Source organism: Oncorhynchus clarkii, chromosome 7 (genome assembly GCF_045791955.1).
Source record: "Oncorhynchus clarkii lewisi isolate Uvic-CL-2024 chromosome 7, UVic_Ocla_1.0, whole genome shotgun sequence".
NCBI classification, from domain to species: Eukaryota; Metazoa; Chordata; class Actinopteri; order Salmoniformes; family Salmonidae; genus Oncorhynchus; species Oncorhynchus clarkii.
Genome location: NC_092153.1, coordinates 28,827,851 through 28,851,663, shown reverse-complemented (window position 1 = coordinate 28,851,663; position 23,813 = coordinate 28,827,851). Strand labels below are relative to the sequence as shown.

The window sequence follows — 23,813 nt, the reverse complement described above, 5'->3', positions numbered from 1 at the left end:
CAACTGCGTTACCCACTCCAGTCAGCAGATGGCGGTCTGCGACTTTAAGGCAATGCTGTTAGTGTGACGTATAATCTAGTGGACGGAACGCTTCTTTCAACAGCAGCAAGTTAGTCAGCCACCTCGGTAGATTGCTAGACGAAATAGCTGAACCAATAAAGCTCTTTAGACGCGTTAGTGTATATTAGTCACTGTGTTTTAAAACCACTTCTGTCGTCTAGTTAGTTATCCGATTTAATTTAATATTTACGGTGTTGTTGTTATTATTCAGCTAGCGGACTGGTTAAGTTAGCATTAGCATAACTAACATCCCGACCATGCGGTCACTAAGCTACTTTCCTTCTAATGAAGAGGATATCACAGTAAAACAAGAAGTAGAGTGTGATGCTATTACTGTGAAAGAAGATGAAGACGCGTTCAGAGTGAAAGAGGAGGAGGATGTTACAGTAAAAGGAGAGGAGGAGGCAGTTTATGGATTGAAAGAGAAGGAGTGGGAGATGACTGTTAAACCGGAAAATGAGGAGGAAGAAGAGAAGGAGGAAACTGGATATCTGGGCCCGGTTTCCCAAACGCATCTTAAGGCATCCAATGGTTCTAACGGTGAATTTAGCCATAAGATGGTTTTGAACACTAGTAAGTACTGTCCTAAAAACAGGGGCACAAACTCTGCAGTTGTTGAACTGATGTTTGGTGTTAAAGCGGAAATCTGCAATTGCTACATCCATATTGTGACTTTTAAATTATTTATTTATAGCCATTGATTCTTGAAGAATATAACACATGCTTCATGAGCTTAGTTCAGCTGTTGTACCCCATCGGATCCCCAAATAAGCTTTTTTTACTCGAATGTTTAGAAACAATGTAAATCAACACTGTATAGCCTCAACATGGTTAAAACTATAATGTTGATATCATGGATGGTCAGTCCTTGCATCCATAGGTCTGTCTGTCTGTAGTTACATTTCTCCAACCCCATAATCATCTTTTTACCAAAACAGTGGTGAAATTACAAATTTGTTATTGTCTGAACTGCCGATTGCTGGGATTTGTGTTTTGTAAACAGCAACAAAATTGCTGCACAGAGACTCTGTTTGGTAAACATCTGAGGGATGGGGGAAGGAGAAGTGTAACCTCTCTCAGATTCATAGAGAACGCTATTGTAGAAACCGTAACCCAACATCTAGCGACCTCGTCAAGAATTTCAGACATCTTGGTGTAACACTTATAAGGTGTTGGCTTGACAGTCGCTGGACCCAGGTTTGAGTTCAGCTCAGGGCTACCCCCCGAATTCACTACACTATGAATACAAAGACTGGCCATGCATGAGGTAATAATGATAGTTTAACCAGTTTTCTAGGCTATATAGTATATTCTAGAATTCATCCAAGAGGTCATAATGATAGTTTAACCAGTTTTCTAGGCTATATAGTATATTCTAGAATTCATCCATGATGTCATTAATAATAGTTTAACCAGGTTTCTAGACTATATCATATATACTAGAATTCATCCATGATGTCATAATAATAGTTTAACCAGGTTTCTAGGCGATATCATATATACTAGAATTCATCCATGATGTCATAATAATAGTTTAACCAGGTTTCTAGGCGATATCATATATACTAGAATTCATCCATGGTGTCATCGTGATAGTTTAACTAGGTTTCTAGGCTATATAGTATATTCTAGAATCCATCCATGATGTCATAATGCTAGTTTAACCAGTTTTCTAGGCTATATAGTATATTCTAGAATTCATCCATAATATCATAATGATAGTTTAACCAGGTTTCTAGGCTATATAGTATATTCTAGAATCCATCCATGATGTCATAATGATAGTTTAACCAGGTTTCTAGGATATATAGTATATACTAGAATTGCCAGTTAAAATTTCCTGTGGGGGTCAAATTGTTAGAGCTGTTGATAAGTCATTGTATCATATTTATTTCATGCCATTACATCAATATGCCCAACCAGAAGAGAGAGAACTCTTCCTGAACCACCACCTCCTGCTGGCGATCATAAATTCTGACGGTGCTGGTAATAGTCGACACAAGTAGTCGGCAACCTACATTTGGAGTGCAAATTTATCTTACCATTTATACTGATCTGCATGCCAGTTATGATTTTAATATTCACATTTTCATGGAACAGTTTCATTTAATTGATAATAGTATCTCAAAATCCTTGTCTGCGATTAATCTACATTCTAAATCTAAATGAAAATTTAGAAAAGTTACTTTTATTGCCATTGCCAACTATGTAAAAAAAAAATGCCTACATAAAGCCAACAATTAAAAACATTGCAAATAAATATCTTGTAAATCACATGACCTGTCTCCAACGAACTTGAAACCTTGTTTAAAATAATTCTGGGCTCTCGGTTTCCCGCGCCATTGAGTTCGGGAAAGACACAGTTGTTGGCTATTTGTGGAAGGGATAAGAGGTACTCTGGTATTTTATGACATTTCCACTGGATCAGCGCGTTACATTTTTCCCTTTGGTTATCGAAAGGGCGAGAGCTGGAAATGTTTTTGAAGTACTTTAAAGAACTATTCTCACTTGCAATTGATTTTGAGTAGACTTTGTTTACTTGCTGTTTGAGGTGAAGAGAAATTTGCTATGAGAAGCTCCTCAGCTCATTAGTGGTGGTGCGTTAAGACAATCAGAAATACTATCAGACATCCCCAAATGGGCAAATTTATAGGCCTAGATTTGCGCTCCGGCCAGGTAAACTAGTCCTACTTCTATATGCGTAGTAGGTCTATGTTGTTGTCAGGTTAAGTTATGGGTCCAACAGTAGGTCTACAGTGGGGAGAACAAGTATTTGATACACTGCCAATTTTTCAGGTTTTCCTACTTAAAAAGCATGTAGAGATCTGTAATTTTTATCAGAGGTACACTTCAACTGTGAGAGACAGAATCTAAAACAAAAATCCAGAAAATCACATTGTATGATTTTTAAGTAATTAATTTGCATTTTATTGTATGACAAAAGTATTTGATCACCTACCTGTTCTCCACTCATTACCTGTATTAACTGCACCTGAATTCGTTACCTGTTTAAAAGACACCTGTCCACACACTCAATCAAACAAACTCCAACCTCTCCACGATGGCCAAGACCAGGGACTGTGTAAGGACATCAGGGATAAAATTGTAGACCTGCACAAGGCTGGGATGGGCTACAGGACAATAGGCAAGCAGCTTGGTGAAAAGGCAACAACTGTTGGCGCAATTATTAGAAAATGGAAGAAGTTCAAGATGACGGTCAATCATCCTTTGTCTGGGGCTCCATGCAAGATCTCACCTCGTGGGGCATCAATGATCATGAGGAAGGTGAGGGATCAGCCCAGAACTACATGGCAGGACCTGGTCAATGACCTGAAGAGAGCTGGGACCACAGTCTCAAAGACAACCATTAGTAACACACTACGCCGTCATGGGTTAAAATCCTGCAGGGCATGCAAGGTCCCCCTGCTCAAGCCAGCACTTGTCCGGGCCCGTCTGAAGTTTGCCAATGACCATCTGGATGATCAAGAGGAAGAATGGGAGAAGGTCATGTGGTCTGAGGAGACAAAAATAGAGCTTTTTGGTCTAAACTCCACTCGCCGTGTTTGGAGGAAGAAGAAGGATTGAGTACAACCCCAAGAACACCATCCCAAGCATGGAGGTGGAAACATCATTCTTTGGGGATGCTTTTCTGCAAAGGGGACAGGACGACTGAACCGTATTGAGGGGAGGATGGATGGGGCCATGTATCGCGAGATCTTGGTCAACAACCTCCTTCCCTCAGTAAGAGCATTGAAGATGGGTCGTGGCTGGGTCTTCCAGCATGACAACGACTCGAAACACACAGCCAGGGCAACTAAGGAGTGGCTCCGTAAGAAGCATCTCACGGTCCTGGAGTGGCCTAGCCAGTCTCCAGACCTGAACCCAATAGAAAATCTTTGGAGGGAGCTGAAAGTCCGTATTGCCCAGCGACAGCCCGAAACCTGAAGGATCTGGAGAAGGTCTGTATGGAGGAGTGGGCCAAACTCCCTGCTGCAGTGTGTGCAAACCTGGCCGAGAACTACAGGAAACGTATGATCTCTGTAATTGCAAACAAAAGTTTCTGTACCAAATATTAGGTTCTGCTTTTCTGATGTATCAAATACTTTTGTCATGCAATAAAATGTAAATGAATTACTTAAAAATCATACAATGTGATTTTCTGGATTTTTGTTTTAGATTCCGTCTCACAGTTGAAGTGTACCTGTGATCAAAATTACAGACCTCTACTTGCTTTGTAAGTAGGAAAACCTGCAAAATCGGCAGTGGTATCAACTACTTGTTCTCCCCACTGCATGTTGTTGTTAGGGGTCCTACAGTAGGTCTAATTTGTTGTTGTTAGGGGTTCTACAGTGGGTCTATGTTGTTGTTAGGTGAAGTTTTGTGCCAAATTGGCAAACACTTAGTGTACAAACCCTAATTGTCAGGCTGATGGATATGCTAGCCAAAGAGCATTTTACTGGTTGAAATGTAAAAAAAAAAAGTATAAAGCAGTTGATTTGTGACAATAACACAAACATTATATTAAGCAGGACATTCAAACGAGCCTTACAATTATAATCCAAAGTAGTGTGAAATGCACTCATAAACAACCTGGAAATAGAGGTTACTCCCCTGAGTTTTCCCCCGTTCACATTCAGAATACATTGTTAAAAACAAATCTTTGCTCACCTTTTTTGCCCCTGGCAGATATAGTACATCCATAACTATCTGTCAATGAGGAAACCGATATAGTACATCCATAACTAGCGGTTTCCTCATTAGCAGATATACAACATCCATAACTAGTGGTTTCCTCATTAGCAGATATACTACATCCATAACTAGCGGTTTCCTCATTAGCAGGGAGGAGTTCCTACAACCAAATTGTGTGTGCATCGCCCTCGCGCCGCAATGTTAGCGAACACCGAAATTGTCCTATATTGGAGACCAAAAGTCGTCTGGCACATTGCTTAGGGTTTTCCACAACTTGAATACCTCAATCATCGATGTTACTACTAACGTGAAAACAAGGCAAAATATGACACTTCTTGCTCATTTTTACTTTTTTTTTTTTTTTTACTTTTACAATGGATTTCTGCTGTTGTGGGCCTTTAACCATCTGTCTGACTTTGTTGTTCATCCAGGAGAGAGACGTGACTATCGTAGATCCTCTGGGAAGCTTCAACAACATCATGATGCTGACAAGGCAGAGAAGAGTCTCTCCACATCAGAACACCTCAAGAAACACCAGCAGAGACCCACTGGGAAGAGAACTCACCGCTGCTCTGATTGGGGGAAGAGATTCACCTCATCAGGCATTAAAATTCATCAGACAATCCACATAGGAGAGAGACCTTTTAGCTGTACACAACGTGGGAAGAGTTTTACTCAGTCAACCAGCCTGATATCACACCATAGAACACACACAGGAGAGAAATCTTATAGCTGTGATCAATGTGGGAAGGGTTTTGTGACATCAAGCAGTCTGACTATACACCAGAGAACACACACAGGAGAGAAATCTTATAGCTGTGCTCAATGTGGGAAAAGCTTTACTGCATCTACCTGTCTGTCTAAACACCAGAGAACACACACAGGAGAGAAACCTTTTAGCTGTACTCAACGTGGGAAGAGTTTCACTACCTCTAGCTATCTAACTACACACCAGAGAACACACACAGGAGAAAAACCTTATAGATGTGCTCAATGTGGGAAGAGTTTTACTCGGTCAACCACTCTGATATCACACCATAGAACACACACCGGAGAGAAACCTTATAGCTGTGCTCAATGTGGGAAGAGTTTTACTACTTCTAGGTATCTAACTATACACCAGAGAACACACACAGGAGAGAAAGCTTATAGCTGTGATCAATGTGGGAAGAGTTTTACTACTTCTAGGTATCTAACTATACACCAGAGAACACACACAGGAGAGAAACCTTTTAGCTGTACTCAATGTGGGAAGAGTTTCACTACATCTAGCTATCTAACTACACACCAGAGAACACACACAGGAGAAAAACCTTATAGATGTGCTCAATGTGGGAAGAGTTTTACTCGGTCAACCACTCTGATATCACACCATAGAACACACACCGGAGAGAAACCTTATAGCTGTGCTCAATGTGGGAAGAGTTTTACTACTTCTAGGTATCTAACTATACACCAGAGAACACACACAGGAGAGAAATCTTATAGCTGTGCTCAATGTGGGAAGAGTTTTACTACTTCTAGGTATCTAACTATACACCAGAGAACACACACAGGAGAGAAATCTTATAGCTGTGATCAATGTGGGAAGAGTTTTGTTACATCTAGCAGTCTGACTAAACACCAGAGAACACACACAGGAGAGAAACCTTATAGCTGTTATGAATGTGGCAAGAGTTTTGTTACTTCTAGCAGTCTGACTATACACAAGAGAACACACACAGGAGAGAAATCTTATAGCTGTGCTCAATGTGGGAAGAGTTTTACTCGGTCAACCACTCTGATATCACACCATAGAACACACACAGGAGAGAAACCTTATAGCTGTGCTCAATGTGGGAAGAGTTTTACTACATCTCGCTATCTAACTATACACCAGAGAACACACACAGTAGAGAGACCTTATAGCTGTGCTCAATGTGGGAAGAGTTTTACTACATCTCGCTATCTAACTATACACCAGAGAACACACACAGGAGAGAAATCTTATAGCTGTGCTCAATGTGGGAAGAGTTTTACTCAGTCGACCAGCCTGATGTCACACCAGAGAAAACACACACAGGAGAGAAATCTTATAGCTGTGCTGAATGCGGGAAAAGTTTTACTCCGTCTAGCAAGCGAACTTTATACCATGTAACACATACCTGAGAGAAATCCCAGCTGTGATCAGTGTGACCAGAGATACTCTGATAAAATACCTCGGATCAAACATCAGAAAATTCATACACGAAGGAGTTGTTTCATGATATCAATGAATTCATGTCACAATGTTGTACAAGGAGTATTTTGATAATGTCACAATGTCGATCCATAATCATTTGCCCCCTGTTCTATTTATTTCAATTTATATTCGCCTCACGGAAAAATCCAGGTTCTGAATTGAAAGAGTTACTATTTATGTGATTTAACAAAAAGTGACTACCAAAAAAAGAGATGTGTTGGCGACCCACTTGAATCAAAATGAAGCAGTCTGTTTTATACAAATTGTCCTCTAACCAGGGATGTAGGCATTATTCCCAGGTTCCGTGTGGTTTTTGAGCTGTTGGTTTTAACAGGACGTGCAACCTACTCTCCCTCCTCTTGCACAAATGATTTTTGCATGAGTTATGACAAATAAGTGTTGTGTTCGTTTGTTTAGCGACCCCTACATTTTTATGCATCACTCCAAAATGTAGCTGACTGTCTTCTGCAGGTTGTCCTCTAACCAGTGAGGGGAAAGATATCTCCCATTTCCGTGTTTGTTTTTTTAGTTGTGTTAGTTTCTTGTGTACAACCTGATTTCCCCCCTAATTGATATCGGTGATTTATTGCTACTTGTCAAAACAACAGTGTTTCTGATGCTTGTGCAGTTTATAAGGAGCTTGTTTAAAAAATACAAGTAATATGATTATTACAAACAGATGTTTGTTTACATAGCACATTTTATGTTTAGGTTTTCAATATATCCCAAACTGTTTCTGAATATTGTTTATTGATTTGGACACGTTAAAACTGTGTTTTAACATTGGGGCTATTCCACCGAGCAAAATGTTGTTGAAAATATGTATTTTCGGGTAATTTTTTAAATTACTTTAAAACAACGTAATTTCAACGTAGGGTTAGGGTTAGGGTTAGACTTACAGCTGTAATCGCAGCAAAAGGTGGCGCTACAAAGTATTAAGTTAAGGGGGCTGAATAATTTTGCACGCCCAATTTTTCAGTTTTTGATTTGTTAAACAAGTTTGAAATATCCAATAAATGTCGTTCCACTTCATGATTGTGTCCCACTTGTTGTTGATTCTTCACAAAAAAATACAGTTTTATATATTTATGTTTGAAGCCTGAAATGTGGCAAAAGGTCGCAAAGTTCAAGGGGGCTGAATACTTTCGCAAGGCACTGTATTTGTTGTCTTAAGGGGGAAGGTGTTACAGGCTTTGGATTTTCCATTTATGTTTTGATGTTGGACTTTAGCTCGTCAAACTCGTTAGCACCTCTAGCTCGTCAGCACGTCTAGCTTGTTAGCACGTCTAGCTCGTTAGCACGTAGGACGCACTGATTGCTGTCACCTCGTTAGTCAGTATGTGTTACACCTGTGCTGGCTTGTCCATCTCGTTAGTGGGAAGGTGTTTCACCTGAGCTGGTCCAGGTTCTATTTAAGAGTGTCTGGCCCAGTACTCCAGTTGTCTTGAAAGATGTGGAGAGTCAACACCTTTAGTTGCGCCAACTTTTTGGTTTAAAGATGTTTTCACTTCAGGTTGTAGCTTCTTTCTGAAGAGAGCTTTTTTTCTTCAAAAAAAAAAAAAAAAAAAAAAAAAAAAAATGAATACAAACAAGCAAACCTGGTCGGTTCCGGGGATTGGTATAGCAAATACCGTAAGATTTTCATGGACTGAAAAGGAGATGGAACCTTGGGGCAGGGAAACTTTTGGAAGGACCATATTGATGGGATGCCTCAGGATAGAGGTGAAGGAAGTGCTCTGCCTTCAAGGGAACCCGAATGAGAAGGCTTTCGATGTGACATTTCACAAAGAAGAAAAACATGATGAAGTAATGAAGATGGCAAAGGAAGCGGAGAAAACGGGACCCCTGTGCCATTATGCGGTGACCAGCCTGGCGAAGAACAACTTCAGGGTGGTCACCGTAACCATGTACAATCCGCATGTGAAAGATGAAGAGGTGAGGGCCTTTCTGGGGAGGCACATGGACAATGTCTCCTCAGCGAGGTACCTCAGGGACTCCCTGGGTTTCTGGAACGGGAGGAGAGGATTCCAGGCGTTACTCAGGGAGTCCCCGAAGAGTGTGGATGGCTACCTCCATCCTCCGGCGATGTTCTCCCTGGGGGCTGACAGGGGAACACTCTAATATGCACGTCAGCCCCCGTTCTGCAGGCGTTGTATGGCCTACGGCCATATCCTGGCCTCGTGCAGCGCCAAGAAATGTCGTTTTTGTGGGTCGGAAGAGCACGAGGCCAAGGAGTGTGACGAGCCCAAGGCTTGCCACGGGTGTGGCTCAAGAGCACACCTGTGGCGTGATTGCCCGGCTCGTCACAGGTCATACGCGTCTGCAGCTGGGGGGGGAGCGGGGGATGGGGGGAGGAAAGAAAGGACGCGTGCGGATTGCATGGATGGCACAGGGGAAAAGACGGCGCAGGAAGAAGATGGGAAGAAGGATGAGGTGAGAAGAAAGAGGCGAGGAGAAGAAAAGAATGGAACAGAAGGAGAGAAGAAAAAGAGGACGGAAGAAGAAGAAGGTGGAGGAGCTGAGAAGAGGGAGAAGGGGACAGTGGTACGTGAAGGAGTGGAAGAGGGAACGGGGACAGTGGTACGAGAAGGAGTGGAAGAGGGAACGGGGACAGTGAAGGAGAAGGAGGGAGGAGTGGATGTGGGAGGGGAGGGGGTGGGAGGGGGGGGAGATGGGGGGAAGGAGTGGGGGGACAGCCTGCCAGGCTTCCTCGAGGTCGAAATGAGGGATTTGGTGGAGGGGTTAGTGGGGATGGGACGTTGTGTCTCCCCGCTACCTCCTTCACCAAAGAAGAAAGGGATAAAGAGGGGGAGCTTGGCAGGAAGTGAGAGGGAGGGGGGTGTGGAGGGGGAGGGGGGGGTTAAGAGAGTGGCGGGGGGGGGAGGGGAGGGTAATTTGTCCTCCCGGTTTGCCTCAGCCCCTTGCATTTTAGTGGATGACTCCAGTGAGGGGTCGGTGGGTTGTTTGCTAGAGGGATCCCAACTCCTGTTTGGGGAGATGGGGTCCCCTATATGCAGCCCCGAGGCAAACAGGGAGGGGGGATGGTGGGTGGGGAGGGAGGACCCAACATACTGCCTGGATCATGGGTTGGGATGGAGGACGGGGGGGCGTCAGGAGAGGAGAGGACGTCCCCGCCGGTGGAGATGGACCAGGGGAGCATCGGGTGAGTCTCCTGGTTTTTCTTTGGGTTTTGGGGTTTTTATTTGTTGTAAATAATTAAATGAATAGTTCTGTTTCTTTTTTTAGTCTAAATGTTAGGGGGTTAAGGGATAATGTTAAAAGGAGGGCGGTTTTTTGTTATTTAGAGGGTGTGGGGTTTGATTTCTGTTTTTTACAGGAGGCTCACCTGAGGGATGGTGGGGATGGGTGTAGATTTAAGAGGGAGTGGGATAAGGGGGAATCTTTTTGGGGCATAGGAGGGGTGCACTCAACAGGAGTAGGGATTTTGTGTGGGCATAGAGAGGTTAAAATAGAGAACACTTTTGTAATAATGCAGGGTAGAGTTTTGGGGATAGATGTTAAGTTTAGAGAAGCTAGATATAGGTTAATTGGGGTGTATGGGCCACAGGTGGCGGCAGACAGGAGGGAGATGGTGGACTGTCTGGCGCCCCTGTGTGTTACAAACAGGCACTTGGTGATAGGAGGAGACTTTAATATAGATTTAGGGTTAGGCGGTGATAGCAGTGCAGGTGCCATCTCTGGGCTAATGGCTTGCCATGGTCTGGTTGATGGTGGCCTGCACACTACTCCGGCAATGGTCGGTCCTACATGGCGCAACTCCAGGGGGGTTGCGCGGAGGCTCGACTACATTTTTGTATCCAGGTCTTTGGGTCAGTTGTCTGGGCGGCTGTTGCCTGTTTTCTTCACGGATCACGACGGGGTGTTCCTGCAGGTGGGGTCGCCAGTCTGCCTCTTCGGTAGGGGGTACTGGAAGTTAGATCGGGATATACTGGAGGAGCAGGCTTTCGTTGACAAATTTTTTTGTTTCTTTCGGAGGCTTGACGGCCTCCGGTCCATGTGCGAGGGGGTGTTAGAGTGGTGGGATTTAGTCAAGGGGAGGATAAGGGCTTTTATAATAGGATATTGTAGAAGGAAATAAAGGGAGGAAAGGAGGGAGGTGGATCGTATCCAAAGGTTAATTGAACTCGAGTACGAGGCAGGCAACCTCGGCGGGTCGATTGACTGGGAGAGATTCGCAGCCCTAAAGGCGCAGCTCGGGGAGCTGCAGGAGCAGAAGGCTCGAGCTTTCCTGGAGCGTGCGCATAGTGGCTTTCTAGAACATAATGAGACTTGTTCCGCTATGTTCTTTAAGTCGGTTAGGGCCAGACAGAGTAGGAAGGTAATGAAGGGAGTTAGGGAAGAAAATGGTAGTATAGTAAGTAAACCAGAGGAAATGGTCAGGGTGACAACTGATCATTTCCAAGGTTTTTTTAAGGAAAGGGAAATAGATGTAGAGCAGGGAAACGTGTTTTTAGAACACTTGTCCCGGCGGTTGCCAGAGGACATTAGAGACGTGATGGAGGCCCAGATCTCACTAGAAGAGGTTGAGAGCGCTCTTAGGAGGATGGGAAAAGGGAAGGTGCCTGGGATGGATGGGCTGCCGGCTGAGTTTTACCTCAAGTTTTGGGGTATACTTGGACCAGTGGTTCTCGAAGTCTTGAAGGCCATCCTTGAGACGGGGGTCCCGGGGGGATCAATGGCTGTTGGTGTGCTGTCACTTCTTTATAAGAAGGGGGAAGCAACTGACCTTGGCAACTGGCGGCCATTGACCATGCTGTGCGTAGATTACAAGATTCTTGCAAAGGTTTTAGCAGACCGGTTGCGCACAGCCCTTCCCTACGTCGTCCACGAGGATCAGACGTGCGGGGTAGAGGGCCGCTCTATAAGATGGAACCTACAGTTGATCAGGGATTCCATCGCTTGGGTTGAAGATAGAGGGCTGCCTTTAATGGTAGCAGCGCTAGATCAGGCGAAAGCTTTTGATCGCGTGAATAGATCTTTTCTATTCAGGGTGTTAGGTAGATTAGGATTTGGGGAGAAGTTTATAGGATGGATCCGTACTTTATATGTCGGAGCGGGGTGTCGAGTTAGTGTAAATAGTCACTTAGGTGACGTTTTTGACCTCTCGTCTGGGGTCAGGCAGGGATGCCCACTCTCGGCTCTCCTCTTCGTTCTGTACATGGAGCCTCTGGGGGCTGCCATTAGGGCAGACACAGGGGTGGAAGGCTTGTTGATCCCTGGAAGCGGTGGGCTGCGTGTTAAGATGACGCAGTACGCCGACGACACTTCCTTGCTGTTGTGCAAGGACTCGTGCCTGACAAGGTCCCTTGCCATCTTTGGGGATTTCACCCGAGCGTCGGGAGCGGTTCTGAACCATGCAAAGTCTTCCGTCAAGTTTTTCGGAAGATGGCGCGGTAGAACGGATGTGCCTGGGGGGTTATCTCTCTGTGAAGGGGCCCTGAGGATTCTCGGGGTTCATTTTGAGACCTCCGGCTCAGCGACGCTAAACTGGAACATGCGTATCGCAGTGGTACAGAGGAAGCTAGCAATGTGGAAGGCTAGGTATTTGTCTTTTATGGGCAAAGTCCTGGTCCTAAAGGTGGATGTGTTGCCGTCTCTTTTGTATGTGGCGTACATCTATCCATTGCCGGCTTGTCTGAGGAGGCCTCTAGTGAGGCTTGTGTTTCAGTTTATGTGGAGTGGCAGGTGCGAGTGGGTCGCCAGGGCACGCATGATCTGTCCCATCGGGGAGGGAGGTAGGGGGGTACCACATTTCCCCCTCAAGCTGGACGCCATTTTTGTTTCTTTCTTGTTGACGGAGCTTGCTCGTCCGGTTATACACCCGTCCGGTTACCTCCTGCGGGTGTTCTTCTCGTACAAGGCGAGAAGCGTAATGGTGTGGTCTAACGCGGGTCCTCGGGCGGAACAGCTGCCGTGGCATTTTGGCCATGCGGCCAAGTGGCTGCGTGCGCACCCCGAGGTTGAAGTTGCCCGAGTAGGTTTAGACCACAGGCACCTGTACGAGGAGGTCAGGCAGGCAGGGAGTCCTGCGCCTGTAGCGGGCATCTCGTCAGTGGTCTGGGAGGGAGTGCAGGCGCGGGGCCTGGACAACAGGCTCAAGGACCTGAATTGGTTGGGCCTCCATAAGTGCTTGCCGGTACGTGCCATCTTGTACCGGTATAGTTTGGTGCAATCCCCCACCTGTCCAAGATCCTCTTGTGGCAGGGAGGAGACTGTGCGCCATGCCTTTTGGGACTGTGCCTTTGCCGGACTAGTCTGGGCTAGGGCACGGGTAATGCTAGGTGTGGTTAGGAGTGATTTTGTTGTGACATGGGCTAGGCTAGAGAGAGGCGTAGGGAGAGCAAAGGGAACGGATAGGGACAGATTTCTGCTCTGGCTTCTCATGAGTCTCTTTAAAAAGGGACTGTGGGAAGCCAGGCAGAATTTAGTCAAGACAGGGAGAGATTGGGGGGTGGAAGGGATAGTGAGAAGGGTGGAAGGTGATTTGAGGGGGAAGATGAAGAGGGAGGAGAGGAAGTGGGGGAAGCATGCGGCACGGGAGAGGTGGAAAGGGGGTTTAGGGCTGGGAGTGTTAGAGTGAGTTTGGTAAGGGGAAGATAGGGAAAGGGTTAGGTATTGGTTAGGTATGACGGGGAGGGACGATGCTCCCCTGAGGTTTGTTTTTGTTTGATGTTTTTGTAAATAGAATTAATTAAGAATGAATGAGAATTATGATTTTGTAATAGTATGAATGGTATTGATTGTAATAAATTATTTTAACCACTTTTTGGTTTGCTTCCTGTCTTTAAGTTTCTTGTGGGTTTTTATTTTGTTTGCTTCTTCTTGGGCAGATTTAGTGGGTGTCTTTTAGGTCCCAGTTGTTGTTGCTAGTCAACGTTCAGTGGACACCTCCATAGTGTCTTTCAGAACCTCTCCTTAAACCCAACCAGTTTAGTTGTGGTTCTTGTCAGTGACTCTTTGTTAGTTCCCTCTTCTATTTAAGTGACATTTCTGGTTTTCTTGCTGGGGAACCTAACAATGGAGTAAAACGAGCTTATATTTTCAGTTGGATATTGCATCCAATTAACATTTTAATCAATGGCATTTCCTTAAGGTGCTCATTAGTCTTTCAGTTGTTGATCTTCTGTTTTATTAAATCTTGTGTACTAAATAATTATGTTTATTTTCATTTTTTAATTTGTTTTTTTCCTGTGAAGCTATTGTGTTGCATCCATGTCTGAAATGTACTCTATAATTACATCTTGATTTTGATTTAAACATATTGCAAAACAAATTAACCCAGTGACTGACAATCAAGACTCTTTCAAGGCAACACATATCTTGGTATGAAAAACTGTAACTTCAGTTTTTCTCCCACTGTCAAAATAGTGCATGGTATGTAAGTTTAGTATCACTTTTCAACCAACCCATTCACACCATCCCCGGCTCTACCAGGGGCTTGAGGTGGTCTCGCACAGCTCTGCTTATATCATGTTCTGTGGCCTTGCCGTTCCATTTCTTGACTGCCCCTGCAACACAGAAACACTCAAAGTAATGGATATGGAGCACTGCCTCAGTTACACCTGGCACCTAAATGTGACTTCTGTCATCTGATCAATCCAACCTGCATTAGGTTCAGATCTACCAGGATGGGCCTTTGACAGTCTGGATGCAGTCATGTCACTGAATATAAATAAGCAATGTAAAGAGGTGTGGGGTGAATGAGCGTGGAAAAATACATTCTACACAAATTACCTTCATAATGAATCGGATGTTATTGGTCACATACAGGTGTTCAGCAGATGTTATTGCGGGTGTTGCGAAATGCTTGTCCTTCTAGTTCCCACAGTGCAGTAATATCTAACCATTTCACAACATGTACCCAATACACACATCTAAGTAATGGAATAAGAATATATAAATATATGGATAAACAATGTCAGAGCAGCATAGACTGAGATACAGTTTATACATATAAGATGAGAAATGCAAGATAGGTAAACATTATTAAAGGGTCAATGATTTCATGATGCCTGTTTAACAGTCTGATGGCCTTGAGAAAAACAGCTTCTTTCAGTCTTTTGGTCCCAACTTTGATGCACCTGTACTGACCTCGCCTTCTGAATGATAGTGGGGTGAACAGGCAGTGGCTCGGTTAATAACAAAGAACAAATGCGTGTGTCTGAGGGGAAATTCACTTTCATACAGCCAAAAGGGGTGAGAAATTACACCAATATCAGTGGACAATTTGCACTAATGTAAATAAACATAGATGGAACATATTACCTTTTGCTTCTGTGATGAACCGCTAAGGGGACATACATATTTACCATTTAAACCATGTGTGACCTCTCACCTCTCACCTCTCTGGCTGTAGAAGTGTTCTTCCTTACCAGTCCCTCAACAGCTCTCTGACTGAGCTCCACCCTCACTGGATCTTCAGAGGAGAGGAAGACTGAGGAGGGATGGAAGGATGAATGGATCAGCCAGTCAATAAAGTGTAGAGTTGCTGTCTGACAAAATCCCTATTTTAGTAGTTCATTAAAGTAAATAAGGCTTTATGACTGCTGAATACCAACTATCAGTCACTTAGATCATGTATTTTCAGGTAGAGATACATCCTCGGGACGTCCATTGCCCATTGAAGTTGACATTTAAAATGGTTAAGGAAGGGGTTAAGGTTAGGGTTTAGGGTAGTGATGTCCCAAGGATCCCAGATAGCATTGACCATTGTGCATTCTTCTGTCTCTTTCACATAGCAGGTGTAAAAGAAACACAGACAAGACAAGTAGGCACGCAATGGATTATGGTCATTGTAGTTAATTATGTTTTATGCACTAAACTATGTTGAATATTGGCCTGTCGGAAACTACAACTCTACTACATCACACAGTTCAGTCTGGATCCGATTTATCTCTAGAGAAACTACAACTCCCTACTACATCACACAGTTCAGACTCGGTCTGATTTATCTCTGTGCAATGTTGTGAGGGAAAATCCTATGTTAACAACCTCTTTAAGTTGATATGACTTCTTATGTGTTGAAGGATCTCTTTAAGGTTGAGAAGTTTATGTGTATGTTTGTGTGGGTGTGCAACCACACACCCTCTCGGCAGACAGGCCAAAGGCGCTTGGCCCAATTCAGGGAACCGTTGATCTACTTCAGAGGAACTGTTTCGAGAGTGATTTCCTGTTGTTTTGACACCTCACTGGAAAACTAGAATAACTCGCTGTTTCTACAGAACGAGACGACCAATTCACAGTTCGTCTGTGTCTCGTTCTCCACACACAGACACATACCAAGATCACGTGTTTTCTATATGCACAAGATAGTTTGACTATATAAGGCTTCTGAACTCCTTGTGTCATCGAGCTCTCGGCCTTCCACCTCAGAGTGTAGGGCTGACCAGCTACATTATTGCAATTCTTATCAAATAAAGTTTGATTGTTTGAAGAAATTACAAAGTCTCTCCTGATTGGTTAGAATCTCCACCACAATGTGCAGTAGGCTTTTTCAATAACAACAATGGTAGACCAGACTGTGAAGAATGAATGACCTACTGCCCAGTTCAACATCAGTTTACCGTCTCACCTCATACTGTATTGGAGGAGCAGCAGCTGACTTGATCGTTGATGCGAATCAGCATGTTTGAATCTGAAAGTGAATAGAGCCGACTACACTCTAAAAATGAAGGGTTCAACTGGAGTTGTTCTCAGATCCCCTATAAACCGTGGGGTTCTTGGTCAATGAAAAACAGCCCCAAAAGGTTCTTAAAAGAACTTGTTAGAAGGTGGATTCATCGAGGAACCCTCCTTGTTGCTGGACTTGTTCCGGGAACTTCGCAATTACAACTGAAAATGATGGTGACAAGTTTGGATTTGACAACAAGTTAAAAAGGTTCAGTTGGGTTATTGTTTGGATCTGAATATGTCTCTAAATAATTTATATAATAATAATATAACATAATAATAATGAGTAACGAAGACAATGATGGTTTTCTGTGAATATCTTCCATAACGTTACTATAGTTAATTACCGTAAATATTAGAAAGCTGGGTTTGACCGTCGGCGTTGTATGAGCTACAGTACAGTACCGTTATCTAGCTAGATAACGTTATGTCCTAACTAGGCACAACTAGGTTTGGTTTATTTCCCTCTACTATATTATTTCCCATATATTGCATATCGTTTCCATAAAGCCAACATGGTTTTACATTCATTAACGTAAGTTTCCAATCTAGAGCAGTTCTCACTTTTGTGAAAATGAACGAGCAAACTAACTAACTAACTAACTAACTAACTATGGACGGTAACCTGTCCAGACGAGATGTTACAACGAACTGAATCGTCAATGGTGGTCTTCCTCTTTATAAAGCCTGCTACAGTATGCAATACTATAAACTCACAAGGGGGCATAACGTTACATTGACAATCCTATCCCATTTAGGAAACGTTACATGTACAATACTATCCCATTTTGGAAATGTTACATGGACAATACTATCCCATTTTGGAAACATTACATGGACAATACTATCCCATTTTGGAAATGTTACATGTACAATACTATCCCATTTTGGAAACATTACATGTACAATACTATCCCATTTAGGAAACGTTACATGTACAATACTATCCCATTTTGGAAACGTTATATGGACAATACTATCCCATTTTGGAAACGTTATATGGACAATACTATCCCATTTAGGAAACGTTACATGTACAATACTATCCCATTTAGGAAACGTTACATGTACAATACTATCCCATTTTGGAAACGTTACATGTACAATACTATCTACTTTTTTGAAACATTACATGTACAATACTATCCCATTTTGGAAACATTACATGTACAATACTATCCCATTTTGGAAACGTTACATGGACAATACTATCCCATTTTGGAAACGTTACATGTACAATACTATCCCATTTTGGAAAAGTTACATGTACAATACTATCCCATTTAGGAAACGTTATATGGACAATACTATCCCATTTAGGAAACGTTACATGGGCAATACTATCCCATTTTGGAAACGTTATATGGACAATACTATCCCATTTAGGAAACGTTACATGTACAATACTATCCCATTTTGGAAACGTTATATGGACAATACTAACCCATTTAGGAAACGTTACATGTACAATACTATCCCATTTTGGAAACGTTACATGTACAATACTATCCCATTTTTGAAACATTACATGTACAATACTATCCCATTTTGGAAACATTACATGTACAATACTATCCCATTTTGGAAACGTTACATGGACAATACTATCCCATTTTGGAAACGTTACATGTACAATACTATCCCATTTTGGAAACGTTACATGGACAATACTATCCCATTTAGGAAACGTTACATGTACAATACTATCCCATTTAGGAAACGTTATATGGACAATACTATCCTATTTAGGAAACATTACATGGACAATACTATCCCATTTTGGAAACATTACATGTACAATACTATCCCATTTTGGAAACGTTACATGGACAATACTATCCCATTTTGGAAACGTTGCATGTACAATACTATCCCATTTAGGAAACGTTACATGTCCAATACAATCCCATTTTGGAAACGTTACATGTACAATTCTATCCCATTTTGGAAACGTTACATGTACAATTCTATCCCATTTTGGAAACGTTACATGTACAATACTATCCCATTTTGGAAACATTACATGTACAATACTATCCCATTTTGGAAACGTTACATGGACAACACTATCCCATTTTGGAAACGTTACATGCACAATACTATCCCATTTGGAAACGTTACATGTGCAGCAATTCTGCTCTTGCCCTACCTCTTCATTGAGGACCCGAGTGGCCTTTATGTCTGTCTTTCTTCATAACTTTTCAGGGAAGTTAGGAACAAATATACACAGGCAGTTAGGAATGCTAAGGCTAGATTTTTCAAACAGAATTTTTTTTTTATTACTAACTCAAAAAAGTTCTGGGACACTGTAAAGTCCATGGAGAATAAGAGCACCTCCTCCCAGCGGCCCACTGCTCTGAGGCTAGGAAACACTGTCACCCCTGATAAATCCACTATAATTGAGAATTTCAATAAGCATTTCTCTATGGCTGGCCATGCTTTCCACCTGGCTACCCCTACCCCGGTCAACTGCCCGGCACCCTCCACAGCAACCCGCCAAAGTCCCCACCATTTCTCCTTTACCATAATCCAGATAGCTGATGTTCTGAAAGAGCTACATCTGAACCCCTACAAATCAGCCGGGCTAGACAATCTGGACCCTCTCTTTCTAAAATTATCTGCCGAAATTGTTGCAACCCATATTACTAGCCTGTTCAACCTCTCTTTCGTATCGTCTGAGATTCCCAAAGATTGGAAAGCTAACGCGGTCATCCCCCTGTCACAACTTCCGCCGAAGTTGGCTCCCGGTGCTCGGCGGTCATCGTCACCGTCCTACTAGCTGCTACCAATCCCTTTTTCGTTTGTCTGTTGGTTTTGTCTTATTAGTTTCACTTGTGTGTATTTTGGTTTAATTAGCTTCCCTATATGTAGTAGTTTGACCCGCCCTTGTTTTGTGCGGGATTGTCTTTTGTTACGTGTGTACATATTAGGTCGTGGTGTATTTTTATTTTCTATACTGGACAACCTGTGGTTTTGGGTTGTCTGGTATAGTGTCCTGCGCCCTGTATTGTATTGGGCTTATCAGTTTGGTGTGCAATAGTAAAGCACTTTACTCCATTACTCTCTCTCTGCGTCTGATTCCTGCACACACACCTAGTCCCGCGTGACACCCCCTCTTCAAAGGGGGTGACACTCTAGACCCAAATTGCTACAGACCTATATCTATCCTACCCTGTCTTTTAAGTTCTTCGAAAGCCAAGTTAACAAACAGATTACCAATCATTTCGAATCCCACCGTACCTTCTCCGCTGTGCAGTCTGGTTTCAGAGGTGGTCGTGGGTGCACCTCAGCCATGCTCAAGGTCCTAAACGACATCATAACCGCCATCAATAATAGACATTACTGTGCAGCCGTATTCATCGACCTGGCCAAGGCTTTTGACTCTGTCAATCACCACATTCTTATTGGCAGACTTATTGGTTTCTCAAATGATTGCCTCGCCTGGTTCACAACTTACTTCTCTGATAGAGTTCAGTGTGTCAAATCGGAGGGCCTGTTATCCGGACCTCTGGCTGTCTCTTTGGGGATGCCACAGGGTTCAACCCTCGGGCCGTCTCTCTTCTCTGTATACGTCTATGATGTTGCTCTTGCTGCTGGTGATTCTCTGGTACACCTCTACGCAGACAACACCATTCTGTATACTTCTGGCCCTTCTTTGGACACTGTGTTAACTAACCTCCAGACGAGCTTCAATGCCATACAACTCTCCATCCGTGGCCTCCAACTGCTCTTAAATGCAGAGAAAACTAAATGCATGCTATTCAACCGATCACGGCCTGCACCAGCTTGCTCGTCCAGCATCACTACTCTGGACTGCTCTGACTTAGAATACGTGGACAACTACAAATACCTAGGTGTTTGGTTAGACTGTGAACTCTCCTTCCAGACTCACATTAATCATCTCCAATCCAAAATGAAATCTAGAATTGGCTTCCTATATCGCAACAAAGCATCCTTCACTCATGCTGCCAAACATACCCTCATAAAACTGCCCATCCTACTGATCCTCGACTTCGGTGATGTCATCTATAAAATAGCCTCCAACACTCTACTCAACAAACTGGAAGCAGTCTATCACAGTGCCATCCGTTTTGTCACCAAAGCCCCATACACTACCCACCATTGCGACCTGTACGCTCTCGTTGGTTGGCCCTCGCTTCAAACTCGTCGCCAAAGCCACTGGCTACAGGTTATCTACAAGTCTCTGCTAGGTCAAGCTCTGCCTTATCTCAGCTCACTGGTCACCATAGCAGCACCCACTCGTAGCACGTGCTCTAGCAGGTATATCTCACTGGTCACCCCCAAAGCCAATTCCTCCTTTGGTCGTCTTTCCTTCCAGTTCTCTGCTGCCAATGCCTGGAACAAAGTGTAAAAATCTCTGAAGCTGGAGACTCATATCTCCCTCACTAGCTTAAGCACCAGCTGTCAGAGCAGCTCACAGATCACTGCACCTGTACATAGCCCATCTATCTACCTACCTCATCCCCATACAGTATTTATTTATTTATCTTGCTCCTTTGCACCCCAGTATCTCTACTTGCACATTCATCTTCTGCACATCTACCATGCCAGTGTTTAATTGCTATATTGTAATTACTTCGCCACCATGGCCTATTTATTGCCTTAACTTCCTTATCTTACCTCATTTGCACTCACTGTATTTAGACTTTTTGTTTTCTTTTGTTCTACTGTATTATTGACTATGTTTTGTTTATTCCATATGTAACTCAGTGTTGTTGTATGTGTCGAATTGCTATGCTTTATCTTGGCCAGGTCGTAGTTGCAAATGAGAACTTGTTCTCAACTAGCCTACCTGGTTAAATAAAGGTGAAATAAAAAAAGTAAAAATAAACATAGGTGTGCATGCTTACAGTGCCTTGCGAAAGTATTCGGCCCCTTGAACTTTGTGACCTTTTGCCACATTTCAGGCTTCAAACATAAAGATATAAAACTGTATTTTTTTGTGAAGAATCAACAACAAGTGGGACACAATCATGAAGTGGAACGACATTTATTGGATATTTCAAACCTTTTTAACAAATCAAAAACTGAAAAATTGGGCGTGCAAAATTATTCAGCCCCTTTACTTTCAGTGCAGCAAACTCTCTCCAGAAGTTCAGTGAGGATCTCTGAATGATCCAATGTTGATCTAAATGACTAATGATGATAAATACAATCCACCTGTGTGTAATCAAGTCTCTGTATAAATGAAAATGTACTGTGATAGTCTCAGAGGTCCGATAAAAGTGCAGAGAGCATCATGAAGAACAAGGAACACACCAGGCAGGTCCGAGATACTGTTGTGAAGAAGTTTAAAGCCGGATTTGGATACAAAAAGATTTCCCAAGCTTTAAACATCCCAAGGAGCACTGTGCAAGCGATAATATTGAAATGGAAGGAGTATCAGACCACTGCAAATCTACCAAGACCTGGCCGTCCCTCTAAACTTTCAGCTCATACAAGGAGAAGACTGATCAGAGATGCAGCCAAGAGGCCCATGATCACTCTGGATGAACTGCAGAGATCTACAGCTGAGGTGGGAGACTCTGTCCATAGGACAACAATCAGTCGTATATTGCACAAATCTGGACTTTATGGAAGAGTGGCAAGAAGAAAGCCATTTCTTAAAGATATCCATAAAAAGTGTTGTTTAAAGTTTGCCACAAGCCACCTGGGAGACACACCAAACATGTGGAAGAAGGTGCTCTGGTCAGATGAAACCAAAATTGAACTTTTTGGCAACAATGCAAAACGTTATGTTTGGCGTAAAAGCAACACAGCTCATCACCCTGAACACACCATCCCCACTGTCAAACATGGTGGTGGCAGCATCATGGTTTGGGCCTGCTTTTCTTCAGCAGGGACAGGGAAGATGGTTAAAATTGATGGGAAGATGGATGGAGCCAAATACAGGACCATTCTGGAAGAAAACCTGATGGAGTCTGCAAAAGACCTGAGACTGGGACGGAGATTTGTCTTCCAACAAGACAATGATCCAAAACATAAAGCAAAATCTACAATGGAATGGTTCAAAAATAAACATATCCAGGTGTTAGAATGGCCAAGTCAAAGTCCAGACCTGAATCCAATCGAGAATCTGTGGAAAGAACTGAAAACTGCTGTTCACAAATGCTCTCCATCCAACCTCACTGAGCTCGAGCTGTTTTGCAAGGAGGAATGGGAAACAATTTCAGTCTCTCGATGTGCAAAACTGATAGAGACATACCCCAAGCGACTTACAGCTGTAATCGCAGCAAAAGGTGGCGCTACAAAGTATTAATTTAAGGGGGCTGAATAATTTTGCATGCCCAATTTTTCAGTTTTCTATTTGTTAAAAAAGTTTGAAATATCCAATAAATGTCGTTCCACTTCATGATTGTGTCCCACTTGTTGTTGATTCTTCACAAAAAAATACAGTTTTATATCTTTATGTTTGAAGCCTGAAATGTGGCAAAAGGTCGCAAAGTTCAAGGGGGCCGAATACTTTCGCAAGGCAATGTATATAAAACTCCAGCTGAACATTTGTTATGTTCTTTGTATGTGTATTCGTCTTTTCTTACTTTTGTTGACACAGATTTCACCGCTCTTCACTCCATTACTGCACCTCGGCGGGAATCCATTTCACCATGAGAGTGAAATCCCGCTGGCCTTTGATGGGGAAAACATCCACGCCCTCGAGGACATCCCCATGGGACTTGGGGCTCTGCTTGGGCTGAATTTTTTTTTCTTCTTAAATTTCCCAAAAATGTCAGAAAAACACTTATGTTGTTATGTTACTGTGTTCTGGGGATAAGATAAGTTGGGGTGAAGTTACCAGCGCCAGTCATAAAGATGGCAAACTTCCTAACATAACTAAGTGGATACGATATACACACTAAAGCTGAAAAAATCTGTACTTTAGCATCAAGTCTACAATATTGTTAGTTTACCTATGATTCATTTTTAATGTATGTTGTTTTATTGTACATCATTACTTTTATTTTTAAATGTCATGAAAAGCACTATACAAAGTAAATGTTTTCTTTATTATGGTCTGACATGTCTACAGAAATATTATAATTTTGTAATGTGTTTTGTTTGGTAAATTGTTTTGTAAATATCAATTCACATTTGTGGTGCCACTAAATAAACAATGAATTATTTTTAATCA

At 42.8% G+C, this 23,813-nt stretch overlaps 1 protein-coding gene across 1 annotated transcript; it reads left to right on the top strand.

Annotated features, from left to right (window-relative positions):
- The first annotated feature begins 293 nt into the window (after window positions 1-293).
- On the top strand, window positions 294-7,912 carry LOC139413147 (zinc finger protein 271-like). Its single transcript, XM_071160241.1, has 2 exons — window positions 294-633; window positions 5,184-7,912. Exons 1-2 carry the CDS (start codon window positions 318-320, stop codon window positions 6,887-6,889), a joined length of 2,022 nt encoding a protein of 673 aa, XP_071016342.1. The 5' UTR covers window positions 294-317; the 3' UTR covers window positions 6,890-7,912.
- Window positions 7,913-23,813: the final 15,901 nt, after the last annotated feature.

What these genes read in the sequence shown, in the direction of transcription:
- LOC139413147 (XM_071160241.1), top strand. Translation starts at nt 318, where the DNA reads ATGCGGTCACTAAGCTACTTTCCTTCTAATGAAGAGGATATCACAGTA. An exon ending in TAAGATGGTTTTGAACACTA is followed by an intron (nt 634 to 5,183) that starts GTAAGTACTGTC and finishes TTGTTCATCCAG; the next exon opens with GAGAGAGACGTGACTATCGT.